At 37.5% G+C, this 27,658-nt stretch overlaps 1 protein-coding gene across 2 annotated transcripts in view; it reads right to left on the bottom strand.

Annotated features, from left to right (window-relative positions):
- LGR5 (leucine rich repeat containing G protein-coupled receptor 5) overlaps window positions 1–27,658 on the bottom strand; it is a 200,349-nt gene that overhangs the window by 12,525 nt on the left and 160,166 nt on the right. The window contains exons 7-13 of one of the 2 annotated variants that reach the window (XM_069081931.1): window positions 26,822–26,890; window positions 22,267–22,338; window positions 19,014–19,085; window positions 18,839–18,907; window positions 18,626–18,697; window positions 7,368–7,433; window positions 5,383–5,454 (exon numbers count right to left, since the gene is read on the bottom strand). In XM_069081931.1, the coding sequence (XP_068938032.1) occupies window positions 5,383–5,454; window positions 7,368–7,433; window positions 18,626–18,697; window positions 18,839–18,907; window positions 19,014–19,085; window positions 22,267–22,338; window positions 26,822–26,890 (492 nt within the window). The remainder of the gene's footprint in view (window positions 1–5,382; window positions 5,455–7,367; window positions 7,434–18,625; window positions 18,698–18,838; window positions 18,908–19,013; window positions 19,086–22,266; window positions 22,339–26,821; window positions 26,891–27,658) is intronic. The other variant, XM_069081932.1, reaches the window with a different exon arrangement.

The raw sequence follows: 27,658 nt of genomic DNA, 5'->3' as shown, positions 1-27,658 counted from the left end.
CTCCCTCCCTCCCTCTCTTTGTCTCTGTCTTTATCTCTCTTCTTTCTCTGTGTCTCTGTTGCTCTCTGTGTGATCTTTCTCTGTGTCTTTCCCCCCTCTCCTCCCTTCTCCTTCCCCTCTGTGTCTCTAAGTCTCTGTTTCTCTCTGTCTCATCTTTCTGTCTTTCTGTCTCTGTCTCTCTCTGTCTCATCTCTCTTCGTCTCTGTCTTTTCTCTTCTCTCTTCTTCATCTTCTCATTTCTCTATTTCTCTCTGTCTCTCTCTTTTTCTCTTTGTCTCTGTCTTTCTGTCTCTGTCTCTCCATGAGGATGGGAAAGGCACCATTCACCACCTTTGACATATATCACAAACGTTGAGCACATGGCAGCAAGTACATGTTTTGCCTAGGTTAGCCTGAACCTAGATCTTGGACCTGGGAGGTCTCTTTTGTTTTGTTTTCCTTCTGTGAACAAAGTCAAATGAACAGCAACTTTGAGATGGACAAATTGGAAGGGCTGGGAGATTCTGGTCTCTTAGTTGGAGCTAACTGGCAGCAGGAGAAGTATCCTACAACTATAGCCTTCTTGGGGAGGACACTACTGGTCACAGAACCTTGGCCTAGCTTGTACCAGGAGGTGGACCTTGCTGGTGGATATTGCATTCAATAGACTCACAAAATGTCTCATGTTTGGTATTTTAAATATAACTCTCCCCACCCCAGGGAGAGTAAAACAGTAGTTATGCTACCACTTTATGTTTGGTTTTCTTGTCAGTGCCTATTTGTGAGTCTGTTGTAGTTGAAGCATTTCTTTTGAGTGGAGGAAATAAATAAGTCATGCCCCATAGTTGATCTACACTGTACATGGAGTAACTTTCTGCTCTCCTCTTCTTAAGGGAGACTTCAGACCTTAACCTGTCTTAGATCCAATTCACCTGTAAGTCAAGACATCTCTCTCCTGATATCATTGGTCGTTTTTGAGAATGAAGGACTAACAGCAGCACATCTGAATCAACCTAAACTTTAAGTGGGTCTCCCTGGGACTCAGGAAGGTGTTAAAAAGCAACCAAACTCAGAAGAGTCTGAAAAAAGAGCTTCATTCTCTCCAGAGGTCAGTCTTCCCCACCCTCCTAACTCTCCCAGGACTGAACCCAGTCCACATGTATGGGTTCAGAGCTAGACGTCCCTCAGTGGGGAAAGGGAATGAGTGAGAGCCCTATTTTCCCTGTGCCCAGAGTGTGTGTTATCACACCAAACATGGGAGATAGACTATTTAAGATAAAGAGATGGGAAATGAAATGTTACGGGGAACTGAAAAATCAGCACATCAGTGTGATTGGGATGGAGAGCTTGTACAAAAGAGAAATAGAGAATGACTATGGAGAGATGTGGGAACCAGATTATGGAAGGCTTAAATAAATGACAGGCTGAGGATTTCATGGATTATCTTAGAGGTAAGAGGTTTATACTTGACTGCGTGAGCATTTCATTTAACCTTTTCATGTCTTAGACAAGAGTTTTCTTATTGGAAAATATGCCAATATTTCCCTATGCTACTGAAATTGCAGGTCTGGACTCCCAGAAAGAATGAATAATGGATAGAGAGCCTGTATCAGAGTCCAAAAGACCTAGGTTCAAATCCTACTTCTAACTCATACTGACTGTGACTGAGTAAGTCACTTAACTTCTTAGCCTTCTAGGCAAGTGGCAGATATCAAAGTCAGAACCCCCCTCAGAAGAGATTATTTTGACATTGTCACTATTAGCATGCTTATTGTTATTCCTAGTCTGTTTTTTAAAAACATCTTATCACTTATATGTCATCCCACATTTCTTTGTTTTCTTTGTTTGTGACTTCATATTAAGGTAATTCAATTTGCCTGTGATTTCATCAGTATTCAATGAATTTCATCCCTGATGCAGATTGCAACAATTGTACCCCATCTACAAGATCTGTTTGAGAATTACTTCTAGGAAATACTAGGGAAGGTGGCCTAGCCATACCAGATTTTAAACTGTATTATAAAGCAGCAGTTATCAAGACTACTCAGTACTCATTGAGAAATGGAGTAATGGATCAGTGGAATAGATTAGGTATATGAGACACAGCAGTCAATGACTACAGTAATCTACTGTTTGATAAACCCAAAGACCCCAGCTTCTGGAATAAGAACTCACTATTTAACAAAAACTTCTGAGAAAACTGGAAAATAGTATGGCAGAAACTGGGCATAGGCCAATATCTTACACTGTATAACAAAAAAAAGTCTAAATGGGTGCACAATCTAGGTATAAAGGGTGATACTGTAAGGAATCTGGGAGAACAAGGAATAGTTTTCCTGTCAGATTTATGGAGAAGGGAAAAATTTATGTCCAAACGAGATAGAGAGCATTATAAAATGCAGAATGGATAACGCTGATTACATTAAAATGAAAAGTTTTTGTACAAATAAACCCAATGTAACCAAGATTAGGAGGCAGGTGGGAAATAGGGAAAGAATTTTTACAACCAGTGTCTCTGATAAAGACTTCATTTCTACAATATGCAGAAAATTGAGTGAAATTTGTAAGAATACAAGTCATTCCCCAATTGATAAATGGGGAATTGCTTCTTGATCTTTTTGCCTAAGAGATCATGCATGAAAGGTTTTCCTGAATTCTGTGGCTGAAAATTTGTCACTCTACATCCAACATGGGCATGAGCCTGTTCAAATTTAGCCGGGTACATGTTCTTCATCTCTCGGTACATGCTTGATGGTCTTCCACTTTATAGAATCCGCAAGACCTTGTGCTGCATGGGCCTAGTGAGGAATGCCTCCGTGACACAATGAGGTATCCATAGATGCCTTTGGTGGAGGATCATATAATGTCTCTCTGATCTCAGGGATGTGTTTATTCCCTTCAAAGGTGGGGTAGATTGCTACACGTTCACACCTTCTTATTTTCTTATTTCTATCTTCTCATCTTGCCTTTGGGAAATGGAAAAACCTCCACTTATTTCTATCCTTTGATAAACCCTCCACCGGGAACCCACTCAACATCCTGGTAGTCTTCCCCTAGATCTCTGCTTGGGTCCTAATGTTACCCTCAGGCTATCCACCCTCTGTTATCCCTTGTTCTCACTCCATGACAAACCTACCTTTCTTTCTTGAGTTTCTTGGTGTTGGTTTTGCTCTTTTATTCAATATATTAAAGTTTAGTTACAAAGACATCTGGTTCATAAACAGCTTCCACATCAATAACCAGGTCTTTTTCTAAGCTGTTAAGATATAATATTTCCCTTTTTTTGGTGATAGTCTTTCATGCTTGCAATGTCTTACACCTGTCCAGTCTCATATGGAAGACAGAATTCATGGTGTGTATATCCATCCATCCACCATCTATCTGTCTGTCTGTCTGTCTGTCTGTCTGTCTCTCTCTCTCTCTCTCTATCATCTGTCTATCTATCTATCTGTCTATCTGTCATCTATTCACTCATCTATCTATGTATCTGTCATCTATCTGTCTATTTGTCTATCTATATCTATCTAGCCACATAGGTGTATATATATATATCATACATAGATAGTATGTGCATGTGCAACAATTTGTTTAGTTATTTTCCAACTGTTGTACACCTGGGTTGTTTCCAGCTTTTTGCCCTTATCAGTTATGCTATCTTATATTATCATATATTACATATATGCTATAGTAACATTTATATATATCTTTGTATGGACAGGTCTTCCTCCCCCCCACCCTTCTATGCCCTAATATCACTGAGTCAAAGGATCTGAATAGCTTTGTAGCTCTTAAAGGCAGTTCTTTAAAAAAAATTGTTGATATTTTTGGTTTTTTATATCATCTGTATTTCTCAATGTATCCTTCCTGCCTTTCCCCAAGACATCCCTTAAGTAGAAAAGAATTAAAAAGAGCAGAAGAAATTAAGCAAAACTAACCAATCTATTGATGAAATCTGACATTATATGCAAACTTCCATATCCATATTCCTCCAGCTCTACAAAGAAGTGGAGGGAGGGAATTGAAAGCAATTCAAAAAATCTAAATCTAAACATTTTGAGCTCATTGGAAGAACAATTTGGCATCTCAAGGTACCCACTTTGAACATGACAAAACTCATTCTGATAAAGTTTGTTAAAAAAGTCAGTTTTTAAAACTATTTTATACTTATCCTTCATTTTTTTGTCTTTGTTTAAAATTAAACTTAAAAATTAAGGAAAATGTTTTTCTCTCTACCACCTCCCCAATTAAAAAAAAAAGAAAAATGAAACCTGTATAACAAATATTCAAAGTCAAGCAAACTAATTCCCATATTAGTGATGTGCAAAAAATATGTCTCATTTTGACCCCAAGCCTCTATCAGAAGCTATCGCATATATTTAAGCACTATCATTTTTTTTTTAAAGCAATCGGGGTTAAGTAACTTGCTCAAGGTTACATGGCCAGTTATTTTTGGGTGTGGCGCTGAGTATCTGAGCCCAGATTTGATCCAGGTCATCCCGACACTGGAGACGGTGCTCTTACTCACTGTGCTACCTGGCCGCCCCAAGCACTATCATTGTTGCAAGAATTTAGGAAGTTGCAAAAAACGGCCTAGGAGAATTTTGCATCTTGTGTCACGAATAATATTAGAAACTGTTGGAAAACAGACAGCATGGCATAGTGGAAAGAATGCTGGCTTTGAAAGGAGAACCCCTAGGTTTTAATACTGGCTCTGCCATTTTCTAGTCATGTGAAATTGGACAAATCTCTTAAATTCTTTGAGACTCATTTTCCTCATCGATAAAATATAGACAGCATGGTATCTGCCTCAAAGGGTTATTGCAATCTACAAAACACTATATAAATGTAAGCTATTATGATTAAAGGCAGCTTTTTAAATCTATGAAGACTTTTGTGGTTTTAGCAAAAAACAACACCCAGGAGTAATGCAATTACAATTATTAGTTGACTGAGCTACAGAAATATTCTCTAGCAGGACACAGGAGCTGGGGAGTAGAGACAAGTTGGCAGAAAATTCTGGAAAGGCCTTTGCAACCCATTTCTTGCCTGCTATTGCTCATACTGACGGATCACCACCAATTACCAACTACATAATAAACAGATACTACCGATGACTAAACAGCCTTGCTTTTTTCTTGCTTATTAATGTTTAGCTTCTTTAGACTGGTAGAAACTGTGATCACAAATTCTCAACTTCAAATTTATTCCTTGAAATTATCAGCAGGAAAAAAATGTTTTATTTGTCTTTGGCAAATACATGCTTGGGAGTCCAACAATTAGAGTGTAATATAAAAAGAAATGAGTGTAATATTTTTAAAAAAATCATTTATTTTGGTGGGGAAGTTGCTGAAAAAAAGCTGAAACTATTGTGGGTGAAGGAGGGAGCCTCTTGGCCATACTCACAGTGAGCGAAGCATAATCAGTTGACGGAAAGTATCTGCCTTAATTTCATAGATTTCATTATGACGCAGGATGCTGAAATGACAGTTGAGAGTCTTATTCATTTTAAAGATTACAAACATCAGGGAACCTTTAAACAGTTTTGATTCCAAGAAATATATCTGAAGTATGACGATAAGGAATTGTGGTTGATTTTCTTAAATGAACAGAGAGCTGGGAGCTCTCTAGGACGAGCTTTCTCTACCAATACAGGTCAATGCCTTCTTTGCAACTTCCAGCCTTTGAGAGCTGCATGGGATGCATAGGAGAGGCTCCCCACCCTGTCCACGCAGGATCACCCATGCAGTATGTGTCAGAAGTGGGTCTCCATGATTCTAGCCAGCTCTCTGTGGTACTCTTCCACTCTTCCTTTCAACTCACAACCACTCTCTGAGGTACATATTGTAACCATAATTTCCATTTTACAGATGATGGAACTGAGGTCAAGTGATCTGCCCATGGTCAAGAAGCTTAATCTAACTCTGACATGGGATTTGAACTCAGAACTTCCGACACTGTCCATCATGCCTTCCATGGCATCAATAAGTATCACTACTTTCAAACGAGTTACTTAAGCAGATTCCATTATTCCACTCATGTAACCATGGCTGCAAACATTTTTGCAACTACTACTGTGGAGATTCCTTTAAACCCAGGACAATTTAGAATATATGTGTATATACACAAAATGCACATGTGCACATACACATACCCTCATGTGTACTTATTCATTCTTTAGATTTAGAAGATGGGCTTGATTTTTTTGAAAATGGAATCTGTTCAATAAGGATCCAAATCTCTTGAATAAGTTGGTTAAGATTAAGTTGGGTAATATTGGTTGTAGTACTAAAGACCAGGTAGGATCATCAGTTATGACTAGTTTTCTTGAAGTCCAGAAGAAAAATATTCAAACAATGGTAACCTCATTGAACTCAGAGTGCCTTTCTCCCCTACCCCCAACACGAGGCAACTCTTTTAGGGTAAGATTTATTTGGATCGGGGTGGCCAGGTAGCACAGCGAGTAAGAGCACCGGCCCCAGAGTCGGGATGACCTGGGATCGAATCTGGGCTGAGATACTTAGCACCACACCCAGAAATAACTGGCCATGTAACCTTGAGCAAGTTACTTAACCCCAATTGCTTAAAAAAAAAAGATTTATTTGGATGTTGGTCTAGTAACAAAGGGGGAAGAGTGTTAGATTCAGTAGCAGGAGAGATCTGGCCTCAGATACTGCCTTGACACTAAGTTAGCACCCAAGTCTTTTAACCTTACTTTTATCAACAATAAAATGGAGGTAATGTAGCAGTGTCTAAAGAGATGATAGACAGAAAGTACATCTCATACCTTAAAGTGATATATACATGTTAGCTATGATTATTGGATGGACTACATGGTGGTGTCCTTGGAAGAGAGAAGGTCTGGGTTCAAGTCTCACCTCTTACATATACTGACTTTGTGACCCCAGGTGAGGCTTAGAGAGTTTTAATACCTCTTAGTACTTTGGGCAACTCTCTAAGCCTTTAAATTACAAAGAAGGTGCCTATCTGCCTTGACAGAGTGAATTTCTTTATTCAGAAAATTTCTTATACTAATGAAATCCTGGGGTTTGTTTAAAAAAAGAAAATTAAGTGGACAGAGCACTGACTCTATCCAGAAGGATCTGAGTTCAAATTTGACCTCAGACCCTTACTAGCTGTGTGACCCTAGGCTAGTCACTTAAACCTGATTACCTCCCTTCCCCCCAATCTATTAAAAAATCAGTCATCTTTATAGCTTAAGTATTTGTAAATCAGAAGAGTAAGTAGGAAATGTCTTCCTAGTGAATCAACAGATGGATGGGTGTATGTGGGTATGTGAGTGTGTGTATGTGTGAGAGAGAACACATTGTAAAGTGATTTTTTTTTTTGTTGTTTAAAGATTATTTAGAGAGGTTTTTTGGTACACTTACATTTTCTGAAGCTTTTGGCAAACAGAAAAACAGGGTAAATCTTTTATCAGGTTGTAGGACAGATCCCTGAAAAACAGAGGTATCAAAAAGGAAAATATCTGTTACTTATTATTTGAAACAAAACAGATTTTACTTTCATTTCTTCTTCAAGATGAAGTTTTTAAAAGGTAGACTCTGGATTTTCCATAAGAATGATCCAATAATACATTTATGGGCATTATTGGATTAAATTGTGGATTTAGCATGTTTACTGAAATGTAGCTATTGTATTTCTTTAATCAATTTAAATAATTTGCTTAATGAGTCTATTTATATTTTGTCAGTGACAACCCAAACTTTCTAGCTATTATCTTACTAAAATGAGTCTTGTTAAATTAAACAATATTGCATCTGACCCCAAGACTTGCTATATCTCTAACTGAGAGCACTAGTTATTGGGTTAAAAATCAATTAAAAAACCCCAACCCACAGCATAGCACTAACTCTGAAATCAATCATTACTGGGAGTGGGTGGGGGAGACCTCTAGAAAGACTTTAGCTGAAACTCAACAAATTACAGAATAACAGAAACATCTGGACCTATTTATAACATAATATAACTAATCAAAAACAAGCCATGGTAATTTGCAGAAACCTTAGGGGGGAGAGAGAGACACAGAGAAAGAGAGAGAGAGAGAAAAAAGAGAGAGAGAGAGAGAGACAGAGATAGAAAGAGAATAAAGTAATATCGACACAAAATTATCTTTTTAAAAATCTTATCAATTAATTAGTTCACACATTTTTATGCCTGATTCTCATTCTTAAACCTAGATGACCTTTAAATAATTGAAAATTTCATGTTTTTTAAGTCATTAAAACTTTTTATACTTGTAATTCTATAGTTTTATTTCACGTTTAGTTTGTTGAAATAAATGGGATTTACAAAAGAACAGAGTGCATTTCATTACATGTAGATAAGTCAAGTGTAGCTGACTTGCAAATAAGAAGTCCACATTAACCCAAGCTGAACAATGAAACAGAAACTAGAAAAAAAATCATCCCAGTTTTCTGAACCCCAAATGGAACCCAAATGTCAGTTTTTTCCCCCAAATGTGAATTGACCAAATTAAGCAAACAAACACACCAAACCCTACAATCCAGTGAACTAGTTAATAGGATAATAGATTTAGAACTAGGAGAGATCTTAGTTGTTACCTAGTCCAACTTTCATTTCATAAGTATTTATTAGGCACTTACTACAGATGAAGCACTATGCTAAACTCTGAGGAAGACAAAAAGGGCCAGGAGCTTCAAGTCTACTTGGGAAAACAACAGAGGAACAATTAGATGCCTGTAAAGCATGAGCAGAGTTGATGGAGGTGAGCCTCCATCCCCAGTGTCTAGTTGGGGAGACAACATATGAATAATTAGGTAGATAGAAGATGTACAGAGAGTAGATGGAAGCTCCCTTCAAGGGGAAGACTAGCAGACAGGGGGATCCGACTTTCTGTAGGAGGTGATATGGAGCTGAAGCTTGAAGGAAGCCAGAGATTCTAAGAGATGGCAGTGAGGAGGGGCAGCATTTTAAGCCCTGGGACCAGGCTTACATACCACTTTACACATAAGGAAACTGATGCCCAGGAAAATTAAGTGACTCTGCCATGGCATTGACAACAACAACAAAAGTAACAGAGATGAAGTTTGAATTTAGGTCTTCTATTTCTTTTTGTATTCTTGTCTTGATCTATAAAACTCCCTCTTTGCCAATCACAAGCCTTCTTATTCACACTCCTTTTGGGTTATGTCAGACCATTTGTTCATTCATTCATCCGTTCACTCATTCATTCATCATTTGTTCATCCATTCATCCATCCATCCATCCATCCATACATCCATCCATCCATCCATCCATCCAGCAATACAGCATATTATAAGCATTCTACTTAATATTTTTTTTTAAAAATGAGTATATTGCAAGTTGTCCAATGGATCTTTCATAAACAATTGTGAATCTATACAAGAACTGTAATTTGTGCCATAGAGTAATACCTTATGGATTTTCTCCTGGCAGATTTTAACACGAAAGCTGACTTTCCATAAGTATGTATTGATATTCTTGGTTTTTTTTTTATTCCCAGGTAGAGTGAACTGAGTTTAAACTCTGCCTTAGGAACCTAGGTTCCTCTATCTGCCTCAGTTTCCTTGTCTGTAAAATGGTGATAATAAAAATAATACTTGTCTCCCTAAGTTGTTGTGAGGATAAAATAAGATAATTGTAATAATAACAAAGATAGCTAGCACTTAAATGGGGTTTTAAGGTTTGCAAATCACTTTACACATGCTATCTCTTTCAATTCTAATACCCTTGTTATCATTCTCCCCATTTTACAGATCAACAAACTGAGGTAGACAGCAGTTAAGTGACTCACCCAGGGTCACACAGCTAGGAAATATCTGAGACTGAATTTGAACTCAGATCTTCCTGTCTCTTGGCTTAGCATGCTATCAACTGTGCCACCTAGCTGCTATGTATGTATACATGTATATATGTATGTGTATGTGTATATATACACACATATATCTTTGCCTATATAAGCATATACAAATGTCAGCTTATTATTGGGAGAATATAATGTGTATATAGATATATAAATATGCCTACAGATATGTAAGTATGTAAATAAATAAATAAAGGGATAATATGTAAATAAATAAATGAATGAAAAAATTATGTAAATAAATAAATAAAGGAATTTCAAGATATAGAGATGACTAATAATTAGGGAGGTCGGCAAAGGCTAAAGCATTACACTGAAGGAGGTAGGGAGGCCGTGCATTCCAGACATGGTGATAGCATATATATGCAAAGTCATGGAGGTGGGAAATGGGATATCATGTATGGGGTAACCAGTAGTCAACCCATTTGACTCAGTCTTCTATAGTCCCAAATTTTATAACCTCACAACGCTCTGGACTGACGTATACATTAATTGAAACCAGACCTATATATTTTCTAAAACTGGAGTAATGCCTGAACTCTTTTTTGAACTCCTATTTCATTCATTTGGCTCCTTAGTTCACACACCTCAATGGTCTACGTAAAGACGAAGACTTTTTTATATGCCTTTTGACTGAGGAAAGATTATCCCATGCTGAACATGGGTCTTATGGCTGTCTGCTCCTCATACACTAGGGGGCCACATGCAATGCTTTACCCAAGGAAGGTGAGGTCAGAGAAGACAGATACCAAAAATTCTCTATGAGAGCAACATCCTGGTATCTTGCTCTGCCAAAAGGAAAAAAATTTCTTTCATCTTTTTTTGTAACTTGTTTTCTAAGTGAAGTGGAAAGAACACTGGACTAGAGGTTAGACTATATATAGTAGACTAGAATATATGTGTGTACATACATGTGCACGTATGTATGTGTGTACACACATATACATTATATAAACATATATGCATTACATATAAATATATGTATATCTCTCTATAATAACACTTGCCTCCCAGAGATGTTGTGAATATAAAATGAGAATTATAATAGCAATAAATATAATAAAACTGATAGCCAGCATATATAGTGCTTTAAGACTGGCAAAGCACATTACATATATTATCTTCTTTGATCTTCATTTGTTGTTTAGTCGTTTCATTTGTGTCCAACTCTCCATGGAGTGGTTTGCTATTTCTTTCTCTGGGTCATTTTATAGATGAGGAAACTGAAGCAAAGAGTTGCCCAGGGTCACACAGCTAGTAAGTGTCTAAGGCCAAATTTGAATTCAGGTCATCCTGACTTCAGGCCCAGAGCTCCATCCACTGATTAACCCAGCTGCCCTTGATCTTCATATCTCTGATAAATATACACATACACATATACACACATACACATGTATATGTGTATATATGCATATACTTACACAATACATATATACACACAATCTCTTTGGAGTTTTGTCAAGAATGTTATCCAGGAGTCATTAAATCAGAATTTTAAAGCTGGAAAAGACGTTGGAGATCATTTAATCCCCTCCAATTTGCCAGTGAGGAAGCTAAGGGCCAGAGAAATTAAATTATTTCCTGAAATTTGCAGTTCATTAGTGGTAAGAACTGAGTTTTCTTGAACACAAAGTCCAATATATTTTCATCATGGAGGTTTACTTTTATCTAACAATGTATCAAAGGTTGACCAGCATTCATTAGGAGTTTTTCAACTAATTGATATTTGAAATTCATTTTTTTTTCATGAAGGATAAAGGAAAAAAATGGCACTGATTTATTTGGAAGCAGAATCACAGCACCTCAGAGATGGGAAGGACCTGATGTCACAATGTCCTCAATGAAGAGATATTGCTTGGAGTCAAATATTTTCTTGAAGACCAAAAATACTTGCTGAGCACCTACTCATACACTCTATTCAGTGCATTAGGGAAGGGGAATACAGCAGGAAATAGCATCTCTTAGAGGAACATAAATTTAGAACTAGAAGGCTCCATAGAGGTCGTCGGGTCCTATCCCCTCATTTTATAAATTAGAAAACTCCGGCATAGAGAGGTTAAATGACTTTTCCAGAATCAAGCCCATATCATCTTGACTCCAAATCTAACTATCCATAACTATGCTTCATAGCATACAAATCAATAGTATGCAATTTGTTGCATTAAAAAGTTATTTAACTTAATTCTAGGGAAACATGTCCAGTGAGCATTTTTAGTGGGAATAATAAATGACACAAAACCAGTGTCTGCCCCAAAAAATGAAGGAAAAGACTAAATTTTATATGATCATATGTCATATAATAATGGCTATGGTGGGTAATGGTGGGTGTTTTTGGACAGTGGGCTATGGTGAATATTTTTGTATGATGACACCTGTGACTTTCGCCATGTTGTAGGAACTTCCAATGTTAGATCTCTCTCCATTGATGCAGATGGACATCTTTTCTGTAACTTTTTCTGTCTTATAGAGTTGCCTGTAGAAGTTAAGTAACTCGTCAGGCATCACATAACTAGTACATATCAGAGCTACAATCTGAACCCAAGCCTTCTTTACTCTAAAGCTGACTGTCTATACACTAGGTCACACTGTTTCTCAAGTTAGATAATTCTGGCAAAAACAAAATCCCACAGTAATCTTTTCTTACTTTTTCCTTGAATTATTTAAATTATTATTTCAATGTTTTATTTTACTTTGTCTGAGTCAACATAGCTGAAGAGTTATGTGCTGTCTGCTAGCTCCACTTCCATATTTAGAACATGGAAATGTTTACAATATGTCCAAGAATCATTTGAATAGATTGGCACCCCAGCAATTTGTCATTGATGCCAAAATTATAATGACTAGAAAGGCTTTTAATGCTGAACATATTCAGAGTGACCTAATGCTTTAAATATGGGGCTCCTGGCATATTCACAAAGAAACAAAGAATAATTACCACCAATAATACCAAACCCAATGTTGTGGAATAATTGTAAGAGGAAATGTCAGCATATCGGTTAATTATTGGTTGTATTACGTCCCATCTGAAATCAGATGAAAGATATTACACATTAGACTGTAGTGTTAATGAAGTCACAGTTGTGTTTCTTATTTGGTTCCCATAGAAGAAATAACTAATCAAAGTCCTCACCCCATCAGATTCCAGGTAGACTAGGTCTATATATCAACAGGCATTTCATTTTGAAAAGAAAATAATGTATTTAACAAAGTCTCTCGGGGGGAAAATATATATATATATATATATATATATATATATATATATATATACATATATATATTTTGAATTCACATGGTTCTAATCTATCCTTATTTCCTTCTTTGGAAACAGTTTGCAGGGGGTTCTAAAGAACTTTCCCCCTTCTCCCTGCCTCTAAGCACAACATTGTGTATAGTAAGTGACCTTAAGAACCATGTTAATTTGCTAAGTTCCAGTTTGTCTATGGAAAAGCCCTCTCTCCACCAAATGCTGCCGTGGTCCTTCATTACTGGATGATACATTTGGTGTATGTGTGAGAAATCTGTGTTTGATATCTGGTGGTACATGTGGCTGGACCACATAGCACATTTTCATAGTGGTCTGAGACTGCAATGGTGGTATGGTGGAGGTAATGGTGGTTACCATTTGGTGGTAACATTTTTTAATCTTGCTAGTCAAACAGTGAAGGCTAGGATTTTCTTTTCTTTTTGTTTTTGCTATATAAGAGCAATCATCTGCTGAGTGGCGGCTGGTCAGGACAGGGATTATAGCTCTTTTGTGACCATTTTTAGTTGGTGACCTCAATTGGGTAGATCATGGTGTTAATGAGCACACATTGCAGGTCTGTTAAGGGCAGGTAGGTATACTTTACAGTCAACTAACCTTGCACCTGTTATCCTGGTTAGGCACTAATGGAAATGTGTTGCATTGATCACTAAGGTAGCATGGGGTCACATCAGTGCAAATTCATTACCATTTATGAGAAAAATGCATGTGAGAGTGGATTAGTGGCAACTAGTTCATACATCAAGGAGAGCATATTATTTGCTTAGCATTAATTTCCCTTGGCATAAACTGGGCCAGGTGATTGAGGGATGCCATATACTTGAACCTACTATACAACGGTAACACTTCTATCCTTCCTTTACATTTTCACTTTTTCACTCAACAAGCATTTACTAATCACTATTTGCCAGGCACTCTACTAAATTCTGGGGATACAAGACAAAAATGCAATAGTTGTTGACTCTAGGAGGTTACATTGCCTTGGGGGGGGGTCAGGTATGAACACAGAAAAATAAATATTAGCTACAGGTTCCCCTCCCCCCATCCCTTTGTGTTTATTTCACATTTATTTTTCTACTGTATCTCCCTTGGGCTGCTAGGTAGCTCAGTGGATAGAGTGCTGGGCCTGGACTCAGGAAATCCCAAGTTCAAATCTAGTCTCAGACACTTACTAGCTGTGTGACCTTGGGCAAATCACTTAACTTGTTTGCCTCAGTTTCCTCATCTGTAAAATGAGCTGGAGAAGGAAATGGCAAACCCTCCAATGTCTCTGCCAAGAAAACACCAAATGGGGCCACGAAGAGTCTGAAATGACTGAACAATGATAAGCTCTCTAGTACCTCCAAGACAAAGTATGAAGCCCTTCATATGGGTATCTTTACAGCTGGACCTTTTTCTATCTTTCTGGTCTTCTTCCATGCTGCTCCCCTCCATGTGCTCTGTATTCTAGCCACACGGGTCTACTTCATGTCACACACAGACACAGACAAAGACACACACACAAGACACACACAGAGACACACAGACACACAGACACAGACATACACAGAGACACATACACAGACACACAGAGACACAGACACATAGACACACACATTCACACACAGACACACACGTTCACACACACACACTCCACCTCCCATTTCTTTGACTTTTGCACTAACAGCCATTACATATACCTGGAATTCTTTTCCTTTCACTTCAAACCCTTACAATTTTTTGGTTAAAATTCCATCTTCTGTGGGGCTCCTCTCCTGTTTTCCCCAAGTGCAAATACTTTCCCCTCTAAGGTTATTTTTCCATTTTCTTTTTATGTATCCATATATATATATATGTGTGTGTGTATATGTGTATGTGTATATATATATATATATATATATATATATATATATATATATATATATTGCTTCCCCCTTTAGAATGTAAGCTCCTTATGGATGAGATTTCCAGATTTTTCTTTGTATTTCCAGTGCCTGGTACATATTAAGTGCTTAATAGATGACTGATGATTGATATTCTCCTCAATGAAAGATCTTTGATGGTCATCTCTGTATCCCTTGTGCCTGGAAGTGTGCATAATTTTGGGGGGGCACTACACTTGTGATTTCACTGATATAAGGAAATCCCTAAAGAGGAAATTTTCTTCCAATATAGACCAGCATCTTACAGCCTTGGAAAATTGCCTGGGGTCATTGATTAAGTGACTTGTCCAGTGTCACATGTTCCTTCTTTGTTGTTGTTTTTTTTTTGAAGAGGGCCAATGACATCATGGGTGATGTCTTAACTTGTACGTGAATTGGATTTAAGTGAGGCAGAATTGCACAAAATTGTTAGCCTCATTCTCTTCCTGAGTCATGGAAATCCAGTAATAAGACAAAAGTCAAGATGACTGCCAGTGGCCCAGGATGCAATGGGTAACCTTGGTGTCTTCAGTGCCTGACCAAGTTCTAAGTGCTCCACAGCACCGGCTTCAGCAACCTTCAGGGCCGTTGGAACAAATTGTTCTCATCCACCCAATCTTTCAGAGGAAGTCTCACATGTTTGGGGTAGGCACTCCCCTAACTCACCAAAGGGACTGAGCTCTGTTGGATACCCTCAACCTGATTTAGTCAGTCTACCAAGATGGTTTTCCCAAGGTATGGCCACTGTGCATGCTACAACTTCTTGGAGCCACAGGTGAGAGTCGGTTGAAGGTGGATACCAAAGGTGAATGGGCAGCTCTGAAAAGGCCTCGGCAGGCCCTAACACCAGAGGTGCTAGTGTTCCCTGAACACCCCATACATGCATACAGAGGCAGGTGTAGAAAGAGCAGGGTGAGTCTCAGGAGAGACTGGAATGGTTCCTCTGAGTCAGACATGGAAGAGGTGGACAGACTCTTATTGTTCTCTTTAAAATGAGAGGCATCTGTAGCTGAAGGCACATCTTGACAGGGTTATCCCTTGGGTGAGCTGAAAAGTGTGTACTATTGAGAACAAAGTGAAATTCGGAGTTTAACATAAGCAGCATCAATTAGTAATGTGTGTGCTTCTTTGGAAGCCACATCCCAAAAGGAAGTGGAAAAACTCAGTTTTGTAAGACTTCTACCAATAATTGTAAAATTACAAAGTCTACCTGATGAAATTGTTGAGCTTGCTGTCTTAAACAGCATTTATCAAGTTGGAATGGTTCTCCAAGACTAAAAAAATCTGGCTCTTCTTCAGCAGGAAATTCAGTTTTTTCCCTAAGAGAATTTATTCTTCACTTGTGCAGGCACAAATTGATGAATTTACTCCCTTCCTTAACCTTTCACTATCCCTGTGTTTGGAAAAAGAGTAGTGTGTGACTTTTTTTTTTTTTGGAGGGGGAAGGCAGGGCAATTGGGGTTAAGTGACTTGCCCAAGGTCATACAGCTAGTAAGTGTCAAGTGTCTGAGGCCAGATTTGAACTCAGGTCCTCCTGACTCTAGGGCCAGTGCTCTATTCACTGTGCCACCTAGCCACCCCACCAAGTGTGTGAATTCTTTGAGGAATCCTCTTATTCTCACTAGCGTCTGTTGCTTATTTTAATCTCCCTGTTGCACTTTGTTCCCAGTTTCACATCGCCAGAATATATAAGAAGCAAGATTTGAACACAGGTCTTCTTAACTCTGAGGTCAGCTTTCTATCCAGCACCCTACACTGCATTTCTGCTATGCACAGTCAGGCAGTTGGCGGCACAGTGAATTGAGTGCTGGGTTTGCTAGTTGTGTGATCCTGGACAAGTCATTTAACCTGTTTACCTCAGGTTTCTCAACTGCAAAATGGGGAATAACACCCACTTTGCAGGGTTGTTATGGGGATCAAATGAGATAATGTTTGTGAAAAATGCTTAGCCCAGTGTCTGGCATGAAGTAAATGCTGTAATAAATGCTTGCTCCCTTCCTGTTAATAATTTTTATTCAATTAAATGGAAACAACACTAAAGTTATGTTTATAAAGTTTATGACAGCATTAAAGTGATGAGTCTTTTGCATTATGTTAATTTGTCATTTAAAATATATGAAATATTTAAAATTATATGACAAATTAACTTGTCATATAAAATCTATAAAATGGGCATAATCATACCACCTAGAAAGATTGTTAGTAGGAGAGAATAGGGTAACATATATAAAGTGCTATATGTGTTAGCTATTATTAACTATTATTATTTTTGATGAAACAAAATACATGTGAAGTAGCCTTATGATCAAATGAGATATATGTAAAGCACTTAGTACAGTGCCTAGGATACAGTAAGTGCTATATAACCTTCCCTTCCTTTCTTATTCTATGTTTTTTTTCCTCCCATGTCCAGAGTGGGAGGCAGGGAAGTATAGGAATAGAGAGGAGGGAAGAATTAGCCTCTCTCACTTTTCCATGCATGGATTCATTGCCCGTATGAATACATAGTACATATGGAGTACATAGTAGGTACTTCATAAGAGTTTAAAAAAAATCAATTGACTTAAATACATCTTAACAAAAGAGGAGAAAGGCTCAAATAACTCATACAAGCAGTTTAAACTTTAGCCGTGACATTCAAAGATATGTCATACCTACATTATAGGAAGAATATTTGGTAGTTTATCAGTATGTGTGTGGGTCTACCAACTGCACTCTTTCATTTTTTTAAATATTTAATTTTGTTTATTCAATGAGCAAAAATCTATTTTCTCTTCTTCCCATCTACTCTTTTCCATGGAAAGGAGAAAAAAGATACACATTTTCATTAAAATGTGCAGAGTTAAGCAAAAAAAAAAAGATAGTGTAAGAGGGGCTAGGGGAAAGCAGACTCATTAATACTCTGTTGGTGGAGCTGTGAATTGGTCTAGTCATTCTAGAAAGCAATCTGGAACAATGCCTAAAAAGTTATTAAACTGTGCATACCCTTTGACAAAATAATGGGCTCATATCCCAAATATATCAAGGAAAGAGGGAGAGGATCCACATGTAATACAAATATTTATGGTAACTCTTAATATTTTTGTAGAAACAAAGAACTGGAAACTTAGGGTAGCCCAATATTTTCGGAATGGTATATGAATTTAATGGAATGCTTTTCCGTCATAAAATAAAATAAAAGGGATGGTTTCAGAGAAACCTGGGAAGACTTGTACAAGATATTTTGACATCTTTCTTGCACTGATGATTCATTAGAGATTTTTGTTCTGCTCTACTAAATCTTAAGGGTTAAGGTTAATTTTTTGTTTATTTTGTTTTATGTCCTTTGTCTCTAAAAGGAAACTCTTGCCAACTGAGGCATTAATGGTCATTTTGTGTGACCCAGAAACAAAAGGTATGCTCACCAACATATGCAAATACCCCATTGTGGGATCCGGAGCAGGGATGCCCTTTCGGTGCTCACTGGCCCAAAAAGGAATAGTAGAGAAAAAAGGCTTTGAGACTTGTGAGAATAGAATTTTCTATGTGAAAGAACTAGTGAAGAAAAGAAGAGCCCCATGCAACATCTAAGTGGAAGTTTTCTATTTACATGATATTATCAACCTTACTGAAACGTACAGCACTCGAAGATTAGGTAACTGATCACAGACGGTGTGGGGAAGAGAGGTGATCTGTGCTCCTGTCAGGGTCCTAGTGAAACACAAAATAGACATATTCTTTTATTCAGAGATTACATAATGGAATACTTGAGTCACGGAGGTTACAGCTAGCCAGAATGAAAGAAGTTCATTGATTCTGGACAATATGAAACAACTGAACTCCTGGACTTACAGGCTTTCCAGACTCGTTGTTCCCGTCAGATCAGGAAATTCAGTAATTTGTGATGCACCATTCAAAGTCCTAAAGGAAAGGACACACTTTATGGTTATTAAGGGAAAGAGGCTGGAGAGGCATGATTTTTTTTTTTTAATCAGAAAAATGGACTTTGGCAGAAGTAAGAACTCACAATGTTCTCAGTTCAGGTAAATGTTGAAAAGCTGATTTCCCAACAAGTTGGATTGGATTATCATAGAAGTGTCTGCCAAAAAACAAAAATATGTTAAGTGTTAGTATAAAGCTTCTTCAGCAAACAAATGATGGCTTGAAATACCAACAAACACATTATATCCATTAATATTATTTTGACTGTAATGTGTCACATAAAGAGAGGCATTGTGGTGGAGTGGATAAAAAGCCAGATGTGAAGTTGATAAGGACTGAGTTCAAATGTTGCCTCTGACACATGTTATGAACCAGGCCTCTCAGCTGCCAGTGAGTTGCTAATTGGCATTGTGGAGGGAGTTTTCCTCTCTGATGAAATCACAAGTCTGATAAAAAAAAATTCAGCACAAAACAATTTTATTTACAAAATGATAGGTGAATTTCAATAGTTTAAATTTACATTTAGAGGTTTATGTAAAGAATGTTGTGCTATGTGTATTTACAAATCTCTCAAGGCATAGCATAGTGATTGGAGAACTGGACTTTGAGTTGGGAAGACCTAGGTTCAAATCCTGCCTTAGATACTAGCTTTGTGACTGTGGGCAAGTCACTTAATTTCTACGTGCCTCAGTTTCTCCATGTGAAAATAGGATTAGAAAAACTGTATTGTTCCTTCTGGATAGAATCTATGATACCATGATATTAAGATTTGATAGAGGATTACTAAAAATTGAGAGGAAATGTAAAATAATGTAAAGGATCATCAAAGTTTGAATGTTGATTTGGCTACTTATGCTAACTCTATGATCTTGAACAAATTCTTTCTCTCTGGGATTCAATTTCTTGGTCTGTAAAATGAGGCAGCTGGGCCAGATGACTTCTTTTTAAAAAAAGTTTTGGGAGGGCAATTGGGGTTAAGTGACTTGGCCAAGGTCACACGGCTATTTTTTTTTTTTTGTGTGTGTGTGTTAAGTGTCTGAGGCTGGATCTGGACCCAGGTTCTCTGACTCCAGGGCAGGTGCTCTATTCACTGCACCACCTAGCAGCCCACCCAGATGATTTCTAAGATTATTTCCAGTTCTAAACCTATGGTATAATTAAATAAAAGGATTTGTTATTATTCTTTACATTCAAAAAAGTATCATCATCTGTCCTCAACTTGGGCCAAATGTTCACTAGATGATAGGCAATTCTAGATCTTGGAGTGCTTGTTAAATGTTGAAAGATCTTAACACACATAAAAACAATGTACCTATAGGTAAAATTACAACAAAGTCCTAGGTATTAACTAAAATAGTTGTTGCAGAATTTTCCACGATTGAAAAAAATTTTTTTTTTAATACATGAGCTACTGACTGGAATTTATTATTTTGTTATATAGAGGCCATGATGGTATTTGTTAGAATGAGATGTCATCAGTCTAGTTAATAATCTAGCCCAGGTGGAGATATTGGTATTTTGGCTCACCAGCTTGGTAAACCGTAGGAGTGGTAAGTCCTCATTAGAAGATATTGGCATGTCAAGAGAGTGACTAAAAAGCAACAATGTGGTCTTGAAGAAAAACAAGAAGAGGAATGCCAATTTATCTCCCATTGAATGCGCTAACATCCGTTAATGAGGACTGAGTTCTTAACTTTTTTTCTTGTTGTTGTTCCATAAAGAAATCATTACCTTGGTAGTAGACAGTCAATAGAGACAGACACTATGAATATATAGCTTCCTGAATTGTGAAAGAAGACAAATAAGACAATATTAATTGGCACAATGGGCTGGCTAAAACCTCATGTGATTACGGATGTTGGCAAGTTTTAGGGGAACAAGAAGAATCTAAACCTCTAATAATAGGTAAAAACAGCTGTTCACTCATTTTTCAGTCATGTCTGACTCTTGGTGACCCCATTTGAGGTTTTCTTGGCAAAGATACTAGAGGGGTTTGCCATTTCTTTCTCCAACTCATTTTAATAGATGAGGAAACTGAGGCAAAGAGGGTTAAAGTAACTTGTCCAAGGTCACACAGCTAAGAAGTATTTGAGGTCGGATTTGAACTTGTGAAGAGGAGTCTCGCACTGTATCCATTGCACCATCTAGCTGCCCAGAGGTAAGTCGCTAACTTTCCACAACTGTGTTTTCCTAATACCTGGAGCTTCCCTCTCCTCAACACCATAATATAGCCCACACCCCAAGTTGTAGCACCCATTCTATGTCATTGGCTGAAATTCTAGTGGGGAACATTTTTTCCATTACTCATATCTGTTTACCATCTTTATTCTGCTTGTGCTAGAATTATAACATATCCTTTATGGCACCATTTTTTATAGAGCTTGTTATTCTCTTTATAAGTACAGATATCCTATTAATTTAATCCTTCTATTAAATTATTTAATTTAAAATAATTTAACTAAATTAATTAAATTCTTTCAGGAGATGTGTGCCAGCATATATAAATATAGCCAGGCAAGCCTGGGCAGAAAACCAACGATTGCAGCATATTTAAAAGATGTGGGTGATTTGAAACATCACGGGTACTATTCTGGTTGACAACAGGTCTCCTGCTTCAGAGGGAGTTTCCAATAGTTTTTTACTTGACCAGAAAGACAGATTCACAGAATTTACAAATAGAAGGGACTTCAGAGGTCATTTTGCCCAATCCACCCATGAAAGATATTCCCGTTACATTTTACTTCCGGGGCTGTCCATATTTTGCTCCAAGACCTCCAAGAAGGGAATAGACCACTGCCTCTCTCTAGGCAGTCCATTCCACTTTTGCAAAGTTCAATCTCGATATCAATCTTGAATTGGTCTCTTTCCACCTTCCACTGGATCACTCATGGTTCTGCTCTCTGGGGCCAAATAGAACAAGCTGAAGCCTTCACATGCCTGAAAATTTGTTATCTTGTCTCCACTGAGTCTTTTCTCCCAGTCTCTTTCATTGATTCTTATTTGTCATGTGCTCAGGCTTTTTCTCATTCTGGTTACATTCTCTTGCTTGTTAGATTGTAATCCCCTTGAGGGCAGGGCCTGCATTTTGTCTCTCTGTATATCCCCAGAATTTAGCATGCTGTCTGGCATACAGTTGGTATTTAATAAATGCTTACCGAATGACTGACTTATCATTGTTCCTTTTATGTTGTCATCCAAACTTGACATTAAGCCATTTCAATTGTACTTCCATACATACATACCTCCTTCCATTTAGGTATGCTACCGGGAATAAACAGCATAGACAAAACTAGAATGTACATTAAATCTAAAAAAACTCTCTCTATATGGTCACTTACATTGTTATAAGGGAAGGGTTGCCTATAAATGCTTTCTCCGGTATTGATTTGATGTTGTTGCTATGAAATCCCCTAGAAAGAAAAAAAAATTATGCTATGTACAGTATTAGTGTGGTGGTGAAAATAATCTAAGAGTTTTTAATCTTTTAATATGTGGAGGTAATAAGCATTTCTAATGATCATGATTTATAAGCAGATTCTATTTTAAGATACGGTTTGCTTGCTCAATTAATTTCAATTTATTTCAATTCAATATTCATTAAAAGGGTCCAGACACTATTGTTTAGCCCCAGGGAAGAAAACAGTTTTAGATAGTCATTCTCCTTACCTTCATGGATCCTATATTTTATTTATTTGTTTTTTTCTTTTTTCTTTATTTTTGGAAGTGGGAGGGCAGGGCAATTGGGGGTAAGTGACTTGCACAAAGTCACGTGGTTAGTAAATGTTAAGTGTCTGAGGCTGAATTTGATCTCAGATCCTTCTGACTCCAGGGCTGGTGCTCTATTCACTGTGCAACCTAGCCACCCGTCATGGAGCCTATAGTTAGGAGGGTTTTCCCCTTTCTTATGTTGTAGGGAAGCTGTTTCCAATGACAAATCCAAAAAATGAGTCCCAGAAATACACACAGGTAAATTATATTATGAGAGGATATTACGGAAAAAACTTAATTCCAGTCAAACATGCCTGCTAACTATATATTGTTCACTATATCTGACTCCATATTACACCTCTGGGTCTTTGAGTATCCCAAGTCTGAAATGCACTTCCACATAATAATTAACAACAAAAATAATATTTCTATAGTGCTTATTATTTGCCAGACCCTGTGCTAAGTGCTTTATAAATATTTAATCATTTTATTTTATCACAGCAGCCCTGGGATATAGGTGCTATTATTATCTGCCTTTTACAGATGAAGCAACTGGCTAAATGACTTGTCCAGGGTCATACAGATAGTATCTGAGGGAGGATTTGAACTCAGGTCTTCCCAACTTTAGAACCCTTAGCTTCCTTTAGAGAACAGCTCAAGTGGCACCTAAAATATCAGGCTTTTCCTGAGGACCCCTCCCTAACCCCCAGTCATCAGCACATGCTCTACTGAAAGTAGTTTGTCCTTATACATATTATACATGTTAATGTATCCTTATACATTTGCTTGCCTGTATACATGTTGTCATACTTATGTAACCTCTTTCTCTTTGTTTTTGGACTCTCAGGGCCTTGCATGGTATCTCTTAAACTCTAAGCATTTAGCATTTATTGACTTGAATTGATGAACTGAATAAGGTTGATGGGGGAATTAGAGGAATGGATCCTTGGTTTCTATTTAATATTCACCCCACATTTCTTTTTAAAAAATTTAACTTAATTTTATTTTTTTGCTTTTTTGGAGTGCATTTGGGGTTAAGTGACTTGCCCAAGGTCACATGGCTAGTAAGTGTTAAGTGTCTGAGGCTGGATTTGAACTCAGGTCCTCCTGACTCCAGGGCTGGTGATCTGTTCCTGCACCACCTAGCTGCCCCAGTCCCATATTTCTTTGAAAGTGTAAATGGCCTGAATTAATTTTCCTTTCCTCCCCTTACTTCTTTTTCCTTTCCCTTCCACTCATACACTATCCCAATGTTTAAAATTGTTTTGGTCTGAAACACTCCGTATAGTAGTAAAGAATGTGTTGTGAGAAAGGTTGAAAAAGAAGTGAACAAAGGTGGGAGAGAATGATAGGTTCTCTGTAGAAATACTGTGCTGTACTTGGCTCTAGGAAGATCTGAGTTAGAATCCTGCCTCAGATATTTACTAGTTTTGTGACCTTGGGTTCATTTAGCTCCTTACTCATCTGTAAAATGGGGACAATAACATTGTCTTGTAGGATTACTGTCAGGATTAAATGAGAGAATATATGTAAATAACTTGGCAAACTTTAAAGCATTATGGAAATGTTTGCTATTATTACTAGAGGTAAGAGTTAATTCATGGATGGCCCCATAAAGTCATCAATTCAAGTGGTTATTAGCTGTCTCCTGGGACATGAGAAAATGAGAACTCCTGTCCTCAAAGAACTCACATCTGAGATGGGGGAAGCAATATTATGGCCACTCCTAAAAAATGCAGCAACTTCATAAATACCAGAAAAATAGAGACACTTCAAAATTTTAATACATTTATATACACACATATATAAATTCTCTTCTATCAATGGCCAATAGAAAATAGCTTCTGCTGATTGTGATGTATCTTTCCCTGACATATAAACATAGATACATAAATATAAAAATATATAATGGAAATACATGGTAATTATATTTTTGGGGGTAGAAACATTGAAAACTGGTTGGGTTGGGGCAGTGGGTGTGGGGGGTGGAGGTGGGGGGGTGTAAGGGGTGGGTGGTCAGAGACAGGAAAGGACTCAAGTAAAGAGGTGGTATTTGAGGTGAACCATCAAAGGAAGTCAAATTCCTTTAAGTGGAGGTAAGGAGAGAGAGCATTTTGTGCTTGGGGGCAGCCTGCCCCAGGGAAGATGATAGGTGATAGTAGCAGGACATACATTTGGGGAGCAGCACAAACACTGGCTTGGCTGGGGTGGAGAGTGTATTGGGGGAAGGAGACAGTTTAGAGCAAGATTGTAAAGGACTTTAAATGCTAAATAGAAGAGTTTGTCTTTAATCCCTCTGAAGCCTCTTGAACATGGCAGTGACATGGTTAGGGCCGTAGCTGAAGAATATGACCTTGGTCATAGCCTGGAGATTGGATTGGTGAGGGGAAGCTATGGAAGCAGAAAGCCCAATGAGAAGATTACTGTGATAGTACAAGTGAGAGGTGATGAAAGCCTGACTGTGATGGGAGTGGACAGGAGGAGACACATACAAGAGATCTTGCAGAGACAGAAAAGACAAGACTTGGCACCTGACCAAGTATAGGGGGTGAGAACAAGGTCACCCAATGCATCCCAAGCCATCCCCAGTCTTCTTGACCTTGTTTTGCCACAGGTCTAAGATGATTCTGGAAGACAAAGTGCGGCTAAAGACTTTGTGCAACTTTGCCTCATTTAAATTCAGTTCATGCACATCACTTTGTGATGTCATTGGTCCTCTTCAAAACAAGGAATGAAGGGGCAGCCAGGTGGCTCAGCGAGTAAGAGCACCGGCCCTAGAATCAGGATGACCGGGATAGAATCCGGGCTCAGACACTTAGCACCACACCCAGAAACACCTGGCCGTGTAACCTTGAGCAAGTTACTTAACCCCAATTGCTTTAAAAAAACAAAACAAAACAAAGAATGAATAACAACAACAGAGTCAAAGAGAGACTAATTGCTACCTGCCATCCACTACGAAGGCAGACTAAGGATGCAACAGTAAACTCCTGTGTTTTATGTGAAAACACAATCCCGTGACTGAAGGAAGAAAGTAAACACTTTTGATTTACAAATAAGACAATAAACAAGAAAAGTCTTTGAGAATACAACTTTTTTTTCCACCACCTCCCCATTCTTTCCCCCCCCCCCCATGTGGCCCCCCTATCAGCTTTTCTGGGATCATTTCTTCCTGATCTCATTGGAAGCTGGAAAAAGAAAAAAACTGATTGAGGTTACAATTGGGTAAGTTACATGTAGGGTAGCTCTCAGGAGGCATTTCCTGACAGTGAGGAATAAACTTTAGAAGAAAAGAAGGTTCCACCCCTCCGAGAGATTTGTAATAACATCAGTCCTCATTCGTCTGGGACAAATTAGACCCAAAGACAGTGGAATGGAGTAAATAGCATCTTCACGGCCTTTGAAAATGTCTGGTTAAATCATTTGTGTGGAAAATCTTCAGTTTCCCAGCCTACATATGATAGTGACTACCCAGATTAAAGTTAAGCATTTAAGACAGCCACATATGGGATTTACTGATGCTGATCTTCTAGGGTTTTTTTTGTTATTGTTTACTCTCTGCACCCTCCCTTCCCTATATTATGTGTGTGTGTGCATGTATGCATATAAAAATGCATATATGTATATATGTATACATATATACATACCTAATTTCTCTCAGGGTCAGAAAAATTAAGCTCTACGTATATCTGTCTTACTATATAGGAACATTCTTAACACTGAGTATTATTTATAACTATAGAGAAAAATAAATTTAATTATAGAATAGAATATAAAAGGAAAGCTACTAGTTGGTTTTGTTTTCAGTAAAATATGTTCTTTTCCTATTGAAAGACAACATTTAGTTCAGCATAAATGTAAGCATGAGATTGTGCTGCAAGTTTCTGAGTTGCCTTCGATATTCACTACCATTGTAATCACCACCATTGCAAGAGAAATCTATCAAGTGAATGGAGTGAGATAGTAGAACTTGAGAAAAGGAGATTATTTTCTCGGAACAATCAGTAGATGCTATTTTCTGTTGGTCATCTATAGAAGGAAAAAATACACATAATTTGAAGTCTCTGTTTTTTACATATTTATGAAGTTACTGAATTTTCTAAGAATAGTTACAATATTATTAAGTGAAAGTCATCAGCATTTTATAATAAAAGTCCCCTGATAAAATTTGTGCCAAATACTTACAATTCTTTGAGGCTTGAGAGTGTCTTGATTGCAGTGGGGAACTCATCTAGATTGTTGTAATTTAAATCTCTGTGAAATAAACAGATCATATTTTTGACTTTCCACTTAGAAAAGAATACAGACTGTGCCTCTTTTAAGTAAGATTTTCTTAAGAGTGGTATTGTATATTTTCATTAATGATAGAGATTTGACATCAGCTTTACCTGCATTAAAATGAATTGATATGAGTTAATGAAGTTCATCAAAAACACCAGATAAGACTTATGTATTGTTTCCAGATCTCCTCAAAAACCTTATTCTGATATCTCCTTACAGTGTTGAGTTAGCCCTGAGTCAACAAAGTCTATACCAGTAAATTCATATAAGCAGGCAAGAATTCAAGCATAGGCCTAGAAGACAACCTCTGTCTTCTGTCCAAGGACAAGCCTTGTTAAGTATAGACAGTCTTATCACCAGAAGGTTAACTGTCATGTAATGAATTCTTATTGCCAAGTTGATTTATGAAATAGACAAAAGCATTAAATGGCACTCAGTCATGTATATCTGTCTTCTGTGGCAATGATGGTAGTAAAAAGGAGGCAAAGGGGGCAGTAAGTGCTAAAAATAACATAATTCTTGGATCATCTATGAACATTCATTTAATTGTAGGTACTTTTAAAATAGGGTACAAAGTTTAATAATCTAATTCCTATCAAAAGAAGTGAAACACATCCATACTGGTTTGTATGCATATACAATATATTTGTATGTAATATGAAGAAATAATTATGTTAATATATAATGATATATGTGTTCATATATAATGTGAATAAATAATATATTTATATTTATTTATTC

Source organism: Petaurus breviceps, unplaced genomic scaffold, assembly GCF_028583685.1.
Source record: "Petaurus breviceps papuanus isolate PSGF00001 unplaced genomic scaffold, PetGlider_PUasm1.0 156, whole genome shotgun sequence".
NCBI classification, from domain to species: domain Eukaryota; kingdom Metazoa; phylum Chordata; class Mammalia; order Diprotodontia; family Petauridae; genus Petaurus; species Petaurus breviceps.
This window is presented reverse-complemented; position numbering and strand designations above follow the sequence as displayed.